Here is a 13,455-nt window from a genome sequence, read left to right on the forward strand (position 1 = left end):
CCAACCAGACCATGAGTGAGCACCATTACATCATCTAAACCACGACCTACTCAGCACCCAATTTACACACTCCACGTATCCTGAAAATCTGGTTGCTTCGTTTGGTGCCCCAGTGGGAGATGGTTTCTTTTGAAATTCCAGCCACAAGCATCCAACAGATAGGGAATGTTGGTAGAAAGAAGTACTCATTCAAACTGTTTTACTGTTAACACAATTTTCATAATCCTTTATCCTCCCGATGCTGACCCTGTTCTATTCGCATTTGTTCCAGATACCCCTCAATGACTCAAGATCTAGTAATAGCCAAACCAAACATGCCATTAAGCTATCCTATTCAAGGAGTAGAGGTGATGCCACTACACACGATTATGATTCCAGGTATACTTGTTCTGTGCCTTTTCATAGCCTGCTCATGGGCTCAACTTCCAGTGAAGTCTAAGACCTTATCTCTTGTACATACCCTCTATATGAAATAGGGGGGCTTTGTTCTTCATTGCACCTGTATTGGACTTGGCTTACTCTGAAGACCCAACCCTTCATACAAAACTGCTGAATTCAAAATCCATTCGCTGATACCCAGAGATCTGGTTTCCTTCCAGTAAAGTGCACAAAATGTCTGGGATGGGTTCTTAGAATAATAACCATGTGGAACTTTGTATACAGAGCATTTGAAAAACAATTATGAAAAGGGCTGAAGATCCCATCTGCATTTCACAATAAATCTCCCTTGACTCGTTTGTCATCTGAGCGCAGACCGGCTCTTCTATCGGACTGCAAAATGCTTTCTTGAAGAGCTCTGTGGTAGTTGGTTTTAAATTCCTCTCCCACTTATTTAATTGCTTCAGATGTTGTAATCTTGCAAAATTATTGATCTTTGGCTTTTATAAGGTGCAAGGAGTGGTGGAAACCTAAAGGCTGGCTCTCCAGCTGGTGTAAATCAGTGTAGCTCCGTTGACTTCCCTGGCTTATGCTTGCTGACGATCTAGCCCTAAATCTTTAGAGTTGCCCCAATGCAAAAATACTACTGACATCTCTAGATTTCTTCCTGGATAAAATTGAGGGGGGAAAAATGCATAGAGAAGAGCTGATGTTCTTTTTGTATCCAGCTCTGTGATCCCAGTTCAGATGGGCTGACTGGAGTCTTGTTAGGGAACAATAATCACTTGAGTCAAAACACTGGCTTTAGGCTTGTTACTTACTGTCCTTATGTATGCTTCCCTTTGTTCTTCAAGGGCTTGGTTTGCATGGAGTGACTGAAGAAAAGTACCAGGTATATTTCACGATGTTGCAGGGAAGTTTGTAGTCCAGGGTTACCTTGGCAAGTGCGTAACATGCTTTGAGATCTCTCTGCATGAAAGGTGCATTAGTTTTACATTTCTCATGAGGTTTTCTTTCTATTACGAAGGTGGGCTTGATTTCCCAGCCTTGTATTAGTATAGTAGCATTTGGGTATGTCTACAATCCCAGCCCGGATAGAGAGACTCTCACTAGCATTACTGGAGTTAGGGTGCTAAAAGTAGCAGTGTGGACATTGCAGGATAGATGGTGGGTCATGCTAGCCGTCTGAGCTCCGACCTGAGTGGGTGGGGGGCAGGCAGGCTTGGACTCGGGATCTAGCCTGAGCTGCCACCTGTGCCACAATATGCCAGACTGCTACCTTTAGTGCGCTAGCTCGAGGGAAGCTAGCATGAGTCCGTCGACCTGGGCTGGGAGGCATCATCCCAGCTGCAGTCTAGGCACAGACAAATCCTTAGAGATCTTACGAAGATCAGGGCCCCACTGTGCCAGGCACTATACAAATACATAGGGCTGGTCTATGCTCAGGCCATGTCTACTCGCGGAATGCTCTACCCGCATAGGTATAATGGTAAGGCATACTGGCAAGGTGGTCCTAGTGCAGACATAGCTATACCAGCAAAGCTGTGATGTTACTGGTATAACTTATCTCATACACCTGAGCAAGACAAGCTGTATGGCAAAGGCAGGCATTCCATGGTAGAACTGTTTCTATGCTAGGGGCTTTTGCTGGCATAGCTCTGTCGGTCAGGGATCACAGCTTTTCACACCCCTGGCTGACATAGGTACACTGGCAGAAGTCTGTCATGTGGACGCAGCCTTCAAGTTTTGCTGCTCCATGCTGGCATAGTTAAAGCAACAACCCCCCCTAGTGCAGATGGAGCTATACTGTTATAAAAGGGCTTCTGCCAGTACAGGTTATTCCAAACCACCTCGTACATTGGGGGTGGGAAGGTGGCTGTTTTATTGACCTCCACGGGGATGTCGTCTTTTTAGTGAAACCAGCTGAGGATAGTGGTGGGGTCAGAGCTCCCTTCTTTCCCTTTAAATAAGACAGTTCTTAAAGAGATGGCCATGTGATCAACCCAGATCAGAGAGGGAGGAGAGGGGAAGCCTTGTGATTTTCCCATGACACCTAAGATTTCCACCTCCGTGCCCCACGGCACTTAACGCAGGTGATCCTGCGAGCATCTCTGGGAACCCTCAATACGCTTGCTGATGTCTCTGACGATGTTGTGAGTGGACGGGGCGAGAAAGAGCTGATCATCTTGACCTCAGATGTGGAGCTGCTGAATTTCATCCTTGAGCATGTCACGTACACCAGTGTGGTCTACCGGCTCACTGCAGTAGATATGAGTGAGTATTGACTGGACGATTTCTTCATCCCATCCTTGGCAGTTTTCCATCAGTTTCTCTAGTGTTACTAGGCCACTTTCAAGCATCTGCTAAACTAACTTTACCTCCAAGAAGGAATCTTTCTGAAAGACCCATTATTTAACACAGCATGAGCAGAGAAATAGATGCAGGATGCTGCCATCTTCCATAGCTGTCTCTTTCAAAGTTTTGGCAGAGATTGGTGAGGTCAGTCATCATCCTCGAGAAGCTAAAGCCCCCTTCAGTGCCCTGCTTCCTAGTGAATCAGGGCTTCAGTCTTTTTGGCTTCTAATTACACATGAGGTGCAGCAAGACTGCCAAGCCAGGAGAATTCCTGGTACTTGTCAAAAAAATTTATCCAGTTCTTTGAGTCAGTGGAAGAAGGGGTCTTTCAAAGAACTCTTTCTAGGTTTCCCACTTGTCCATTTTCCATCACTGAGGCTGGAAGGTCATTTAACACTGTATAAAATCAGGGGGGCCACTTTTATCTATTCCAGCCTAAAGCATTGCCAGGGAACAAATGGATTTCCAATCAAGGTTCTTACTTGGAGGTTTCCACTGTGTCATCAAAGATCTCCAGAATACTTGAAGACTTATGAGTGATGCAACTTTCCTATTTTGCTTTTCTTGTTTTCCCAGTGAGTTTCGAGAGCAGACATCATGTAGCTCAGTTTCCTGTGGTCATCCAACAGCCCGGCCTTCCAAAGTTGTTTGATCCTGGAGCAGGTGAGTGTTTCTGAGTGCCTCCCTGTAGGAAACCCCTTTTGCCCTTTTAAAGGGGTGTCAGGGAGTGGCTCCAGCAAGCTGGCAATTGCTGATGGTAAATCCTTACTCCAGACTTTACTGTGGTAGAAGTTAGTTACTCTTTTAGGCCTGATGCTGGGCTTCTTAAAGTCTTTCTGGTCTCCTGATGCCTCTCCATTCAAAAACATATGTAATTGACAAGGGCTAAATACATCAGTATCATAGTTAATGTTTTGTGGCCAGTTAGGTTCTTCCAAAGTTACGTCCACTGAAAAGCCCCGAATGAACGGACCTTTTTAAACGTTCTAATTCTGGGAAAACCTTGGATTGGCTCCGACAACACTTAGTGTAGTGCCTTCTATTTGAGGATCTCAATGCACTTCACAAACACTAGCTAATCCGTGGGATGCCCCACGTCTCTACCTCCATTTTGCAAATAGGGCAACGTAGGGACAAAGAGGATGACTTGTTCAGAGTCTAGCGGTTCCTGGCCTAGCACTGTTGCTCTTCCCCATGGTCTGTGCCGTCTGTGCTAGGAAGAGAATCCAGCTGTTGTGTTCTAGTTCGCTCTGCTAACCACATGCCCACCTTTCTCCTGCAGGTAAGATCTTTCAGGAATGGTGAGTAAAAGCAAAGAACTGCCGTAAAATGTCACAAGCCTCTGTCACTTCCCTGTTTACGGTTACAGATAGGAAGATCAGCTCCCTGGTGACTATCACGACGAAGACTTTCTTGCGCTATCACAAACTTCGACTCCTCATCAAGAGCATCCGACAGTACTACCCTGACATAAAAATCATCGTCGCCGATGACAGTGAAGTCCCAGAGAAGATCATCGATGAGAACGTTGAGCATTACACCATGCCTTTTGGAAAGGTCTGTCACTTGCACAGGACTGGCCATGTAGACAGGTCTCAGCCCAGGCCCTCCAGCCTGCGTTTCACAGAAGGATTGTTCATTGGTAGAGGCCACATCCTAAATAACACACCTTTTTGGATGGGATTTATTAAAAGCTCCAAGTGATTTAGAATCACAAATCCCATTGACTTTCACTCAGTTGGGGCCTGTATGTGCTGCCATAATCCAAATGCTAATAAGAGATGATATTTTCAAGAGTGCCTAAGTGTTTTAGGAGTGCAAATCCTAATTTAAGTCAATGGAATTTATGTTCCTAAAACACTTAGGCACTCTTGAAAATACCATCTCTTATTAGCATTTGAATTATGTTAGCACATACAGCCCCTAGCTGAGACCAGGGCCCTGTTGTGCTGGGAGCTCTACGAACAAATAGTAAGAGACAGTCCTTGCCCCAAAGAGCTCACAGTCTAAGTAGATGAGCCTGACAAAAAATGGGAGGGGAAATGGAAGCACAGAGAAGGGAAGGTGACCCAACAGACCCAGGAATAGAACCCATGTTTCCTGAGGCCCAATCTCAACACCATGCCCCATCCACTGGACCACACTGTCTACTAAGAACTCTTAAGACTTATGTGGTCAGTTCCATCCCCCAAAGAAACGAAGTGGAATGGCTCATGGGATTGTTTGTGTTGTACAGAATCTTTCACCTGTAGGCCACCAGTTCAAATTTATATCCACTTATTGTTCCGTGACCTCGCGCCAAGGCTGCTTAGCTAGGATAGCTGGGACAAAGGGGACTGAATTCTCCATGTCAATCTATGGGCTTTACCACTGGTACCACAGCAATTTAACTTAAGCTACTGTAGTGGTATATGAGATGAGTTGGTGGTCTTAATCCAGTTCCTAGTGGTTTACCAACCGATTAATCTTCATGGACTTAGTCAACACGTTGTTGACTATACAGAATTTTTGGCCTCGTCTTGAGCATTCACTGATATAAATGGGAATGGTGGGTGTCCAGCACATTTTGTGAATGGAGCATCTTACTGTGTAAAAATTCAAGCTTTGTAAAAATAGTTACACTGGCTCACTGGCCTGTAATGCTCTATGAAAGATCAGATGAATGTTTAAGGCTCCTGTCTGTTCTCAATACCTCCATTGGTTGGCAGCATGGGAGAAGGCATGCCTCCCTGTTGCTCAAAAGTGATTTCCTTGGTGCTCATTAACGAGTTTCAGAGGCAGTCCCACCCAGTCCTTGGCCGGCAGTGGGCTTCCTGCGACGTGGGGATAGGAGGAGGAGAGACAATGAGGGAACCTTGGGGCTCCATAAGGAATGTGAAGAGCCCTGGGAATTATACAAATAGAGAGATGTTATAGGATGGTGACTGAAGTCTCCTGTAGAAAAATCACCTGATCTAATGAATTAAAATCCTACAATTGTAAAAATGTAGGGTTGGAAGGGACCTCAAGAGGTCATCTAGTCCACCCCAGGCACTGAGGCGATATCAAATGTACCTAGACCATGCCTTCCAGGGGGTTGTCTTAGCTGTTCTTAAAAACCTTCAAAGATGGGGATTCCACAACCTCCTTAGGTAAATACTTCCAGTGCTTAACTATCCTTATATACTGGTTCTTCTATCACATGGGCAAGTGATCGTCTTACTGTAAGGTCACTCCTTGTTGCAAAGGTGTTCTATTTCATTCTCATTCAGTAGTTCAGATGACCCTCCTTTTCAGAATAGTTTCTGGATAAAAGGGATTTGCACAAAGCTAAGCAGCTTTGTGTGTGTGTATTTGCATATATCTAATTTTTCTTCTTATAAAGCTGTTCTGACCCTGCCCTTCTGTGTCTTGGGGATTCCCGTTTACCAGGGTTGGTTTGCTGGAAGGAATCTTGCAATATCTCAGGTCACAACCAAGTACTATCTCTGGGTTGACGATGACTTCTTATTCACCGAAAACACCAAAATTGAGAAACTATTGGACGTGCTGGAGAGAACAAACTTGGATATGGTAAGAAATGCAAAAAAATTGTGGGATTCTTGGTTTTGTTCAAACACTAGAAATCCTCTTCTTGACAAGTGACATCAGTTTGTGCCAAGAGCAGGACTCTCCTTGGCCAATTTTGGAAAAACAGCTCCAATCTGGATCACAATCTTCCCTCACCACCCATTCACCTTGGATCGTAACTCCAGAAAGAATACTTACCCAAGGTCAGTAAGAACATTTTGAAGCCAGCTGGAGCTGTTTTTGATCCCATTAAGTATTTTCTTGATTCAGAGTTTTTTTTAGAGTTTCTGGGAAATATTTCCACACCTTGGGCTGTGACAGTTGACCTGAGAGAGTGGATGGTTCTGAGGATTTATGGAACAGATGGCCTATAACTTCTGCTCATGTTTTCAAATCCAACCCAAATCCTTGGTGAAGGGTAACAAGTTTCTGATGATAGCTGTTTGGTGCCCCATGTGAAATGAGTAGATCTCAGTGCAGTTTTGGCTGCTTATTAGATTGGCCGTGTTGTCAGTAGGGCCAATGAAAGAATGTACCATGGAGACGTGATTCCATGGTATGTCTCTAGGTTAGGTGGGAGGAAGGATTGTCCTGCTTCTGCATATGCCGTGTCTGATCTTGGCCCAGAACTTTGGTCTCTCTAGTGATCCCAATCCAGCAGCTTTCACCAGCAACTACACCACGCTAGTGGAAACAACACTCCAGTTTCTGAGCTGATAAACACAGACAGTGGTATGAGGAACAAGAAGAACGTGATGTCGTAGGGAATGAGCTCCAAGCAGCAGCTCACAAGACCCTAGAAGCGATTGTAAACTGGGGCTTGTTCATGTTGAGATTCCCACTGTGCAGAACAGTAACAATGTTCAGGGGGTTGGGCCAGTCAATGGAAGAGCTTCTGTTGATGTCAGCGGATGTTAGCCCAGGCTTTGAGTCTGCCATGAAATGAAAAGCGATAACTGAAAAATGTGGGTGATGGTCTTGCTCTCCAGGTTGGAGGCAGTGTGAATGGGAACACCTACAGTTTTCAGCTGCTCTATGATCAGGGTGACGACAGCGGCTGTCTGCATTTGAGATACGGCTCCTTCCACAAGTTGGAAGGGTTCCCCAACTGCGTGGTCACCAGTGGTGTGGTCAACTTCTTCCTGGCCCATACAGACAAAAGCAGACACGTCGGCTATGACCCTCTTCTGCAAAGAGTAGCTCACTCAGGTAAGCCACACACTCTCTTTCTCCGAGTGAAGGCAAGCAAGCTCTCGGCAGGGCCGCCGACGGGGGGGGGCAATTGCCCAGGGGCCCGGGAGATTAGAGCCCACGTCCCACACCCAAACTCCCTCCCATAGCCTGCACCCCACACCCCAACCCCAGCCTGGTGAAAGTGAGTGAGCATGGCGGAGAGCGAGCGACAGAGGGAGGGGGGATGGAGAAGGGGCAGGGCAGGGGCGTGGCCTCAGAGAAGGGGCAGGGGCTGGGCAAGGGTCTTTGGGGTTGCGCAATTGGACAGTTGGCAACTCCACCGGGCGGGCATGTGGAAGCCCTGGCCAGGCCAGAAGAGCGCGCCCAGCAGCGCAGCCAGCAGCTCACTGGGTACCAGCCAGCGCAGGCGCAGCACCGTCCAAATGTCAGGCGGAGCACGTCCACGGTGGCATGGCTTGTGCGTTTGTGGGGGCCCATTGACTGTTCTGCCCTGGGGCCCGGAATTGCTGTCGGCGGGCCTGGCTCTCGGTGTCGGCCGCTTGTGGCTTGCCCCACAGAAGCTTTCTCTCACGCTATCATGTTTGTCTTTTTCCTTCCTTTGTTTCAGTCTTGGGGCTTCCAGCTCTCTGCTTTCACTAATGCTGCTGAGGGGCCTCTCCCAGGGTTAGAACATGGACTAGGACGCCTGGGTTCTATTCCCAGCTCTCTGGTAGGCTCTGTGGGGGTATCCTCACTGTGGCTGGAAGGTATCATTCCTAGCTCGGGTAGACGAAACTGTGGTAGCTCTGACCAAGCTAGCACTCCTGTAACTTGGGCTGGCCTCCCAAGTCCATACCTAGGATCTCCAACAGATTGTACTTGGGCGGCTGGCCTTGGCCGCGCTCTTTTCAGTGTGTGAGCTTGATCGGCGCTATTGTGTGTGAATCTCCCTGAGCAGGGAATTGCACCTCCCAGCTGCAGTGTAGAGGGCAAGTCCCATCCTGTCTCTGAGTCTTGGGAGGGGAGGGGTTTCTATGAAACAGAGGTGATAATGCTTAACTTTTGTAAAGAACTTTTAGATCTTCTGACCTAAAATCCTACGCCTGGTTGGGTTAGATGCTCAACTCCCTTAAATTCCTTTGAAAATCCTACCCTAAAGTGTTTCAGCAAGTTAGATTCAACCTGCCTGTAACCGTGGATCCACGGAGAGTTCTGCTCTCTGCTTAATGCTCTGCAAAGACATGCTTCAATTTTAATTAGATGAAGAATGTAGAAAGCCCTGTGTTTAGGGACTAAAGTGTATCTGCATGGTAGGTGGGGCCCAGAAGGTTAGCTCAGGCAAAGGAGAAGGAAACGAAAAGGAGGTGAGAAGATGAAGCCAGGGCAGACCCATGTAGAGCAGAAGTGGGCAAACGATGGCCTGCAGGCCACATCCAGCCCATGGGACTGTCCTGTCTGGCCCCTGAGCTCCTGGCCCAGGAGGCTCACCCCCAGACCCCCCCACACGCACAGCCATGCCGCTGCACGGACAGTGGGGCTGCAAGCTCCTGCCGCTGAGTGGCATGGTGAGGGGGCAGCGGCGGCGCGCGAGGGGTGGTGAAGGAGTTGGGTAGGGGATCCTGGGGGGCACTCAGGGGACAGGGAGCAGGGGGCAGTTAGGGGTGGGGGGTTCCGGGGGGGCGTCAGGGAACAGGGGGCAGTTGGATGGGCGGAGGTTATGGGGCGGTCAGGGGGCGGGGAACGGGGGGGTTGGATAGGGGGTGGGAGTCCCGGGCGGCCTGTCAAGGGGTGGTGGTGTGGATAGGTCGGGGCAGTCGGGACAGGGAGCAGGAGGGGGTTAGATAGGGGGTGGGATCCTGGGGGGGGCGCGGTTTGGGGCAGGGGGTCCCAGGAGGGGGCAGTCAGGGGACAAGGAGCAGAAGGGGTTGGATGGGTCGAGGGTTCTGAGGGGGACAGTCAGGGGGCGGGAAGTGGGAGGGGGCGAATAGGGGGTGGGGGCCAGGCTGTTTGGGGGGGCACAGCCTTCCCTATCCGGCCCTCCATACAGTTTCGTACTCCGATGTGGCCCTTGGGCCAAAAAGTTTGACCAGCCCTGCCCTAGGTAGTCCCCTTAAAGGGCCAGGTCTCCCTATGACACCCTGTTTCACAGCTAAACTAAATGGATGTTTGAAATAAAGCATTAGCAGCTGCTCTTGATTTTCTTAAAACATTTAATCATTAAACTTTAAAATAGGCTAAATGATGTTTAATAACCCATACTTTTAACAACGAACTTTGTGCAATGCATGATTGTATGTGTATTACTATAGTGTGCCAACAAAGACTGGAGACCCATTGCTCTAGGAGCTGTATAAGTATGTAGTAAGAGAAGTCCCTGCTTTGAAGAACTTGCAGTCTAAACTAGATGAGAGGCAGGAGGGGAATTGGAAGCCCAGAGAGGTGAAGTAACTTGCCCAGGGTCACCAAGCAGGTGAGCGGCAGAGCTAGGAACTGAAGCCAGGGGTAAAATCCTGGCTGCCTTGAAATCAAGAAAAAAACAACGAAGAGTCCTTGTGGCACCTTAGAGGCTAACAAATTTATTAGGGCATAAGCTTTCGTGGGCTAGAACCCACTTCATCAGGTGCATGGATTGGAAAATACAGTAGGCAGGTGTAAATACACGGTACATGAAAAGATGGGAGTTGCCTTACCAAGTGGGAGGTCAGTCTAACAAGACAATTCAATTAACTGTAGGATACCAAGGGAGGAAAAATCACATTTGTAGTGGTAATGAGAGTGGCCCATTTCAAACAATTGACAAGAAGGTGTGAGTAAGAGTAGGGGGAAATTAGTATGGGGGAAATTAGGTTTTGTAATGACCGAACCACTCCCAGTCTTTATTCAGGCCTAATTTGATGGTGTCCAGTTTGCAAATTAATTCCAGTTCTGCAGTTTCACACTGGAGTCTGTTTTTGAAGTTTTTTTTGTTGAAGAATTGCCACTTTTAAGTCTGTTATTGAGTGACCAGGGAGATTGAAGTGTATTCCTACTGATTTTTGAATATTATAATTCCTGATGTCAGATTTGTGTCCATTTATTCTTTTGCGTAGAGACTGTCTGGTTTGGCCAGTGTACATGGCAGAGGGGCATTGCTGGCACATGATGGCATATATACACATTGGTAGATGTGTAGGTGAACAAGCCCCTGATGGTGTGGCTGATGTGGTTAGGTCCTATGATGGTGTCCCTTGAATAGATATGTGGACAGAGTTGGCATCGGGGTTTGTTGCATGGTTTGGTTCCTGGGTTGGTGTTTTTGTTGTGTGGTGTGTTGTTGCTGGTGAGTATCTGCTTGAGGTTGGGGGGGCTGTCTGTAAGCGAGGACTGGCCTGTCTCCCAAGGTCTGTGAGAGTGAGGGATCGTCCTTCAGGATAGGTTGTAGATCCTTGATGATGTGCTGGAGAGGTTTTAGTTGGGGGCTGAAGGTGACGGCTAGTGGCATTCTGTTACTTTCTTTGTTGGGCCTGTCTTCTAGAAGGTGACTTCTGGGTACCCTTCTGGCTCTGTCAATCTGTTTCTTCACTTCAGCAGGTGAGTATTGTAGTTTTAAGAACACTTGATAGAGATCCTGTAGGTGTTTGTCTTTGTCTGAGGGATTGGAGCAAATGTGGTTGTATCTTAGAGTTTGGCTGTAGACAATGGATTGTGTGATGTGGTCTGTATGAAAGCTGGAGGCATGTAGGTAAGTATAGCGGTCAGTAGGTTTCCAGTATAGGGTGGTGTTTATGTGACCATTGCTTATTAGCACTGTAGTGACCAGGAAGTGGACCTCTTGTGTGGACTGGTCCAGGTGGAGGTTGATGGTGGGGTGGAAATGGTTGAAATCCTGGTGGAATTCCTCAAGGGCCTCCTTCCCACAGGTCCAGATGATGAAGATGTCATCAATGTAACTATGTATTAATTCACACTGGCTTGTTGCACATGAATCTGTGCATATTAGACAGTGTCCAATAATTGCATATACACTGTAAGCTGTTTTCTGCTTCAGCATGGATCTGCATGTTTACACGGCAGGGACGTCGTATGGAGTAAGCGCACAGGTATCGTAGGGTGCAGTGCTTTGCTTTGCTTCTGGGCTCTATGCATTGTGGGACTTCCCCTGCTGCACCTTCTGGGGTCAGACTCAACACTTCCCTGATTCCTCCCTGTAATGGGGTCTACAAACCCCATACTGAGCATAGGCAGGAGGGGGCTACCATCATGAGGACATACCCAGGATGCTAGTACAGCCTGGGTTGCTGCATCTAACGCTCCTATTTCTAGCCGTGCTAGCACAGGTCTGGCTTTCCGTGCTGCCGTCACACCTTGACTGCAGTGTAAACATGCCCACAGAGCTTTGATTCTGCTAGTGTCCACAAGTGACTGGACCTGGTTCTCTAGGGCATGTCGTAGCAGCTTGGTTTTAGACCCAGAGGACCCGTGATTCAATTCCTTTACATGGAGAAGTGATTCAGTCCTGAGTGGACCATACAGAGCCTTGTAAATTTCACAGCCGTTCTCGGGGAAACGCAGAGTCGCTTAACTTTGCTTTTACATTTTTTTTCTCTTCCCCAGAATTTTTCATGGATGGACTGGGCATCTTGCTTGTCGGTTCCTGCACTGATGTTTCTATCGGTCACCAAGCACATAATCCCGCATCTGATCCCAACCTGACTAAGGTAGAAGACCAATATAAAAGGTTCCGGACCAACACCAAAGCACAGGTGCAATTTAAGCTATCTTTGCACTACTTCAAAAACCGACTGAAATGCTACTCAACAGGATAACCCTTTTACCCTGCCGTGTGCAATTCCTACGGTAACCTCCCTGATGCCCACAGCAGGAGTACGCTTTGGGCTTCAGCCTAATTGCCTTATTTATGCCACACTGGATGCCTTCCTTTTGCACCTATCTTTCTATAAAAACTTTTTAATGGGCTGAATTTGGGATTCTGGAATCTCTTGGCCCAAACTTGAAATGGACAACAGAGTCATGTGTGTTTTCTGCATTCGGGTCCTGCTACAGGCCTTGCAATGGTGTTTTCTTCGTTGCAAAGTTTCTCTGATTATAGGGTGAGACAGTTTGGCTAATAATGAGCCAGATTCATCATGGCCCTGCACTGTGTTCTTTCCAGCCAGTGCAGAGTGAAGGGGTGTGGGGTAGAATTCCTACTGATTTGATCTGGTAGCACTCCCCATTATTCCTGCATTTGAACGGATTATCAGGAATGCCCAGGTTGTGACTTCCTTCTTGGAAAAGTAACTGGAATGAGTGTTCTCAAGTCGAGTGCCAGAAGCACAATGACTTTCATGTATAGACTGAAGTGCTTGGTTTATCCTAACTGGAGTTAGTATGTTGCCTATGCAATATCTGTTGAGAACTTCTTATGGTTACTCCTTACTTAAAGACCGGAGTGGGGATGTTGGAAATCTGGTTTAGTTAAGAAGCTTTCACTTAAGAGGAGGAAAATGCAAACTCTTCTAACTGTCCTGCCTGAATGCAGTCCACATTCATGTGATCTGAGTTCTTTTCATCTGCTAGCTCGTGGCCTATGTGAAATGGTGGAGTTCCGTTCCTAGGGGGCAGCTAACCACAGCATCAAAAACACCCCACCATTACCACAGTGGTGGGACCTGGATACTAATCTGAGACAAGAAGTAAATGCCACAAGCAGACCACTGGTCTTACGCATCATGGCCCCATATTTCTGACAAGATGAGAGAACTTGGCCTTGGTATAAAATGTTCTGACATTGGTTAGGCAAATGACCTAGCTTTGATTTTTGCTCAGCTGTTTTGTTAGCTCCTCTCTGGCTGTCCTGAGCCCCTGTGAGCTCACTGGGGTACGGGCTATCTCTGTTATGATTGGACAACACCTACCGTGATCAGGGTTTCTTTACACCACTGTTGTGATGTGGATAATTAAAATATCTTGAGTTGAACATTGACTTAAAAGGAAAAGTTTCCTTGTGGTTCTGAAGTG

The 13,455-nt window shown here is 47.4% G+C and overlaps 1 protein-coding gene across 5 annotated transcripts in view; it reads left to right on the plus strand.

The window, feature by feature from the left end:
- The window catches only part of LOC102940015 (beta-1,4 N-acetylgalactosaminyltransferase 2), a 34,020-nt gene extending 20,600 nt beyond the window's left edge, over positions 1 to 13,420 (plus strand). For all 5 annotated transcript variants that reach the window (XM_037886658.2, XM_043536743.1, XM_043536741.1 and 2 more), the window contains 8 exons: positions 272 to 378; positions 1,233 to 1,270; positions 2,472 to 2,652; positions 3,310 to 3,396; positions 4,103 to 4,290; positions 6,145 to 6,285; positions 7,272 to 7,491; positions 12,049 to 13,420. In XM_037886658.2, coding sequence (XP_037742586.1) covers positions 272 to 378; positions 1,233 to 1,270; positions 2,472 to 2,652; positions 3,310 to 3,396; positions 4,103 to 4,290; positions 6,145 to 6,285; positions 7,272 to 7,491; positions 12,049 to 12,260 — 1,174 coding nt within the window. In that variant the 3' untranslated portion in view covers positions 12,261 to 13,420. The remainder of the gene's footprint in view (positions 1 to 271; positions 379 to 1,232; positions 1,271 to 2,471; positions 2,653 to 3,309; positions 3,397 to 4,102; positions 4,291 to 6,144; positions 6,286 to 7,271; positions 7,492 to 12,048) is intronic.
- Positions 13,421 to 13,455: the final 35 nt, after the last annotated feature.

The sequence above is a fragment of the Chelonia mydas genome, chromosome 27 (genome assembly GCF_015237465.2).
Source record: "Chelonia mydas isolate rCheMyd1 chromosome 27, rCheMyd1.pri.v2, whole genome shotgun sequence".
NCBI lineage: Eukaryota > Metazoa > Chordata > Testudines > Cheloniidae > Chelonia > Chelonia mydas.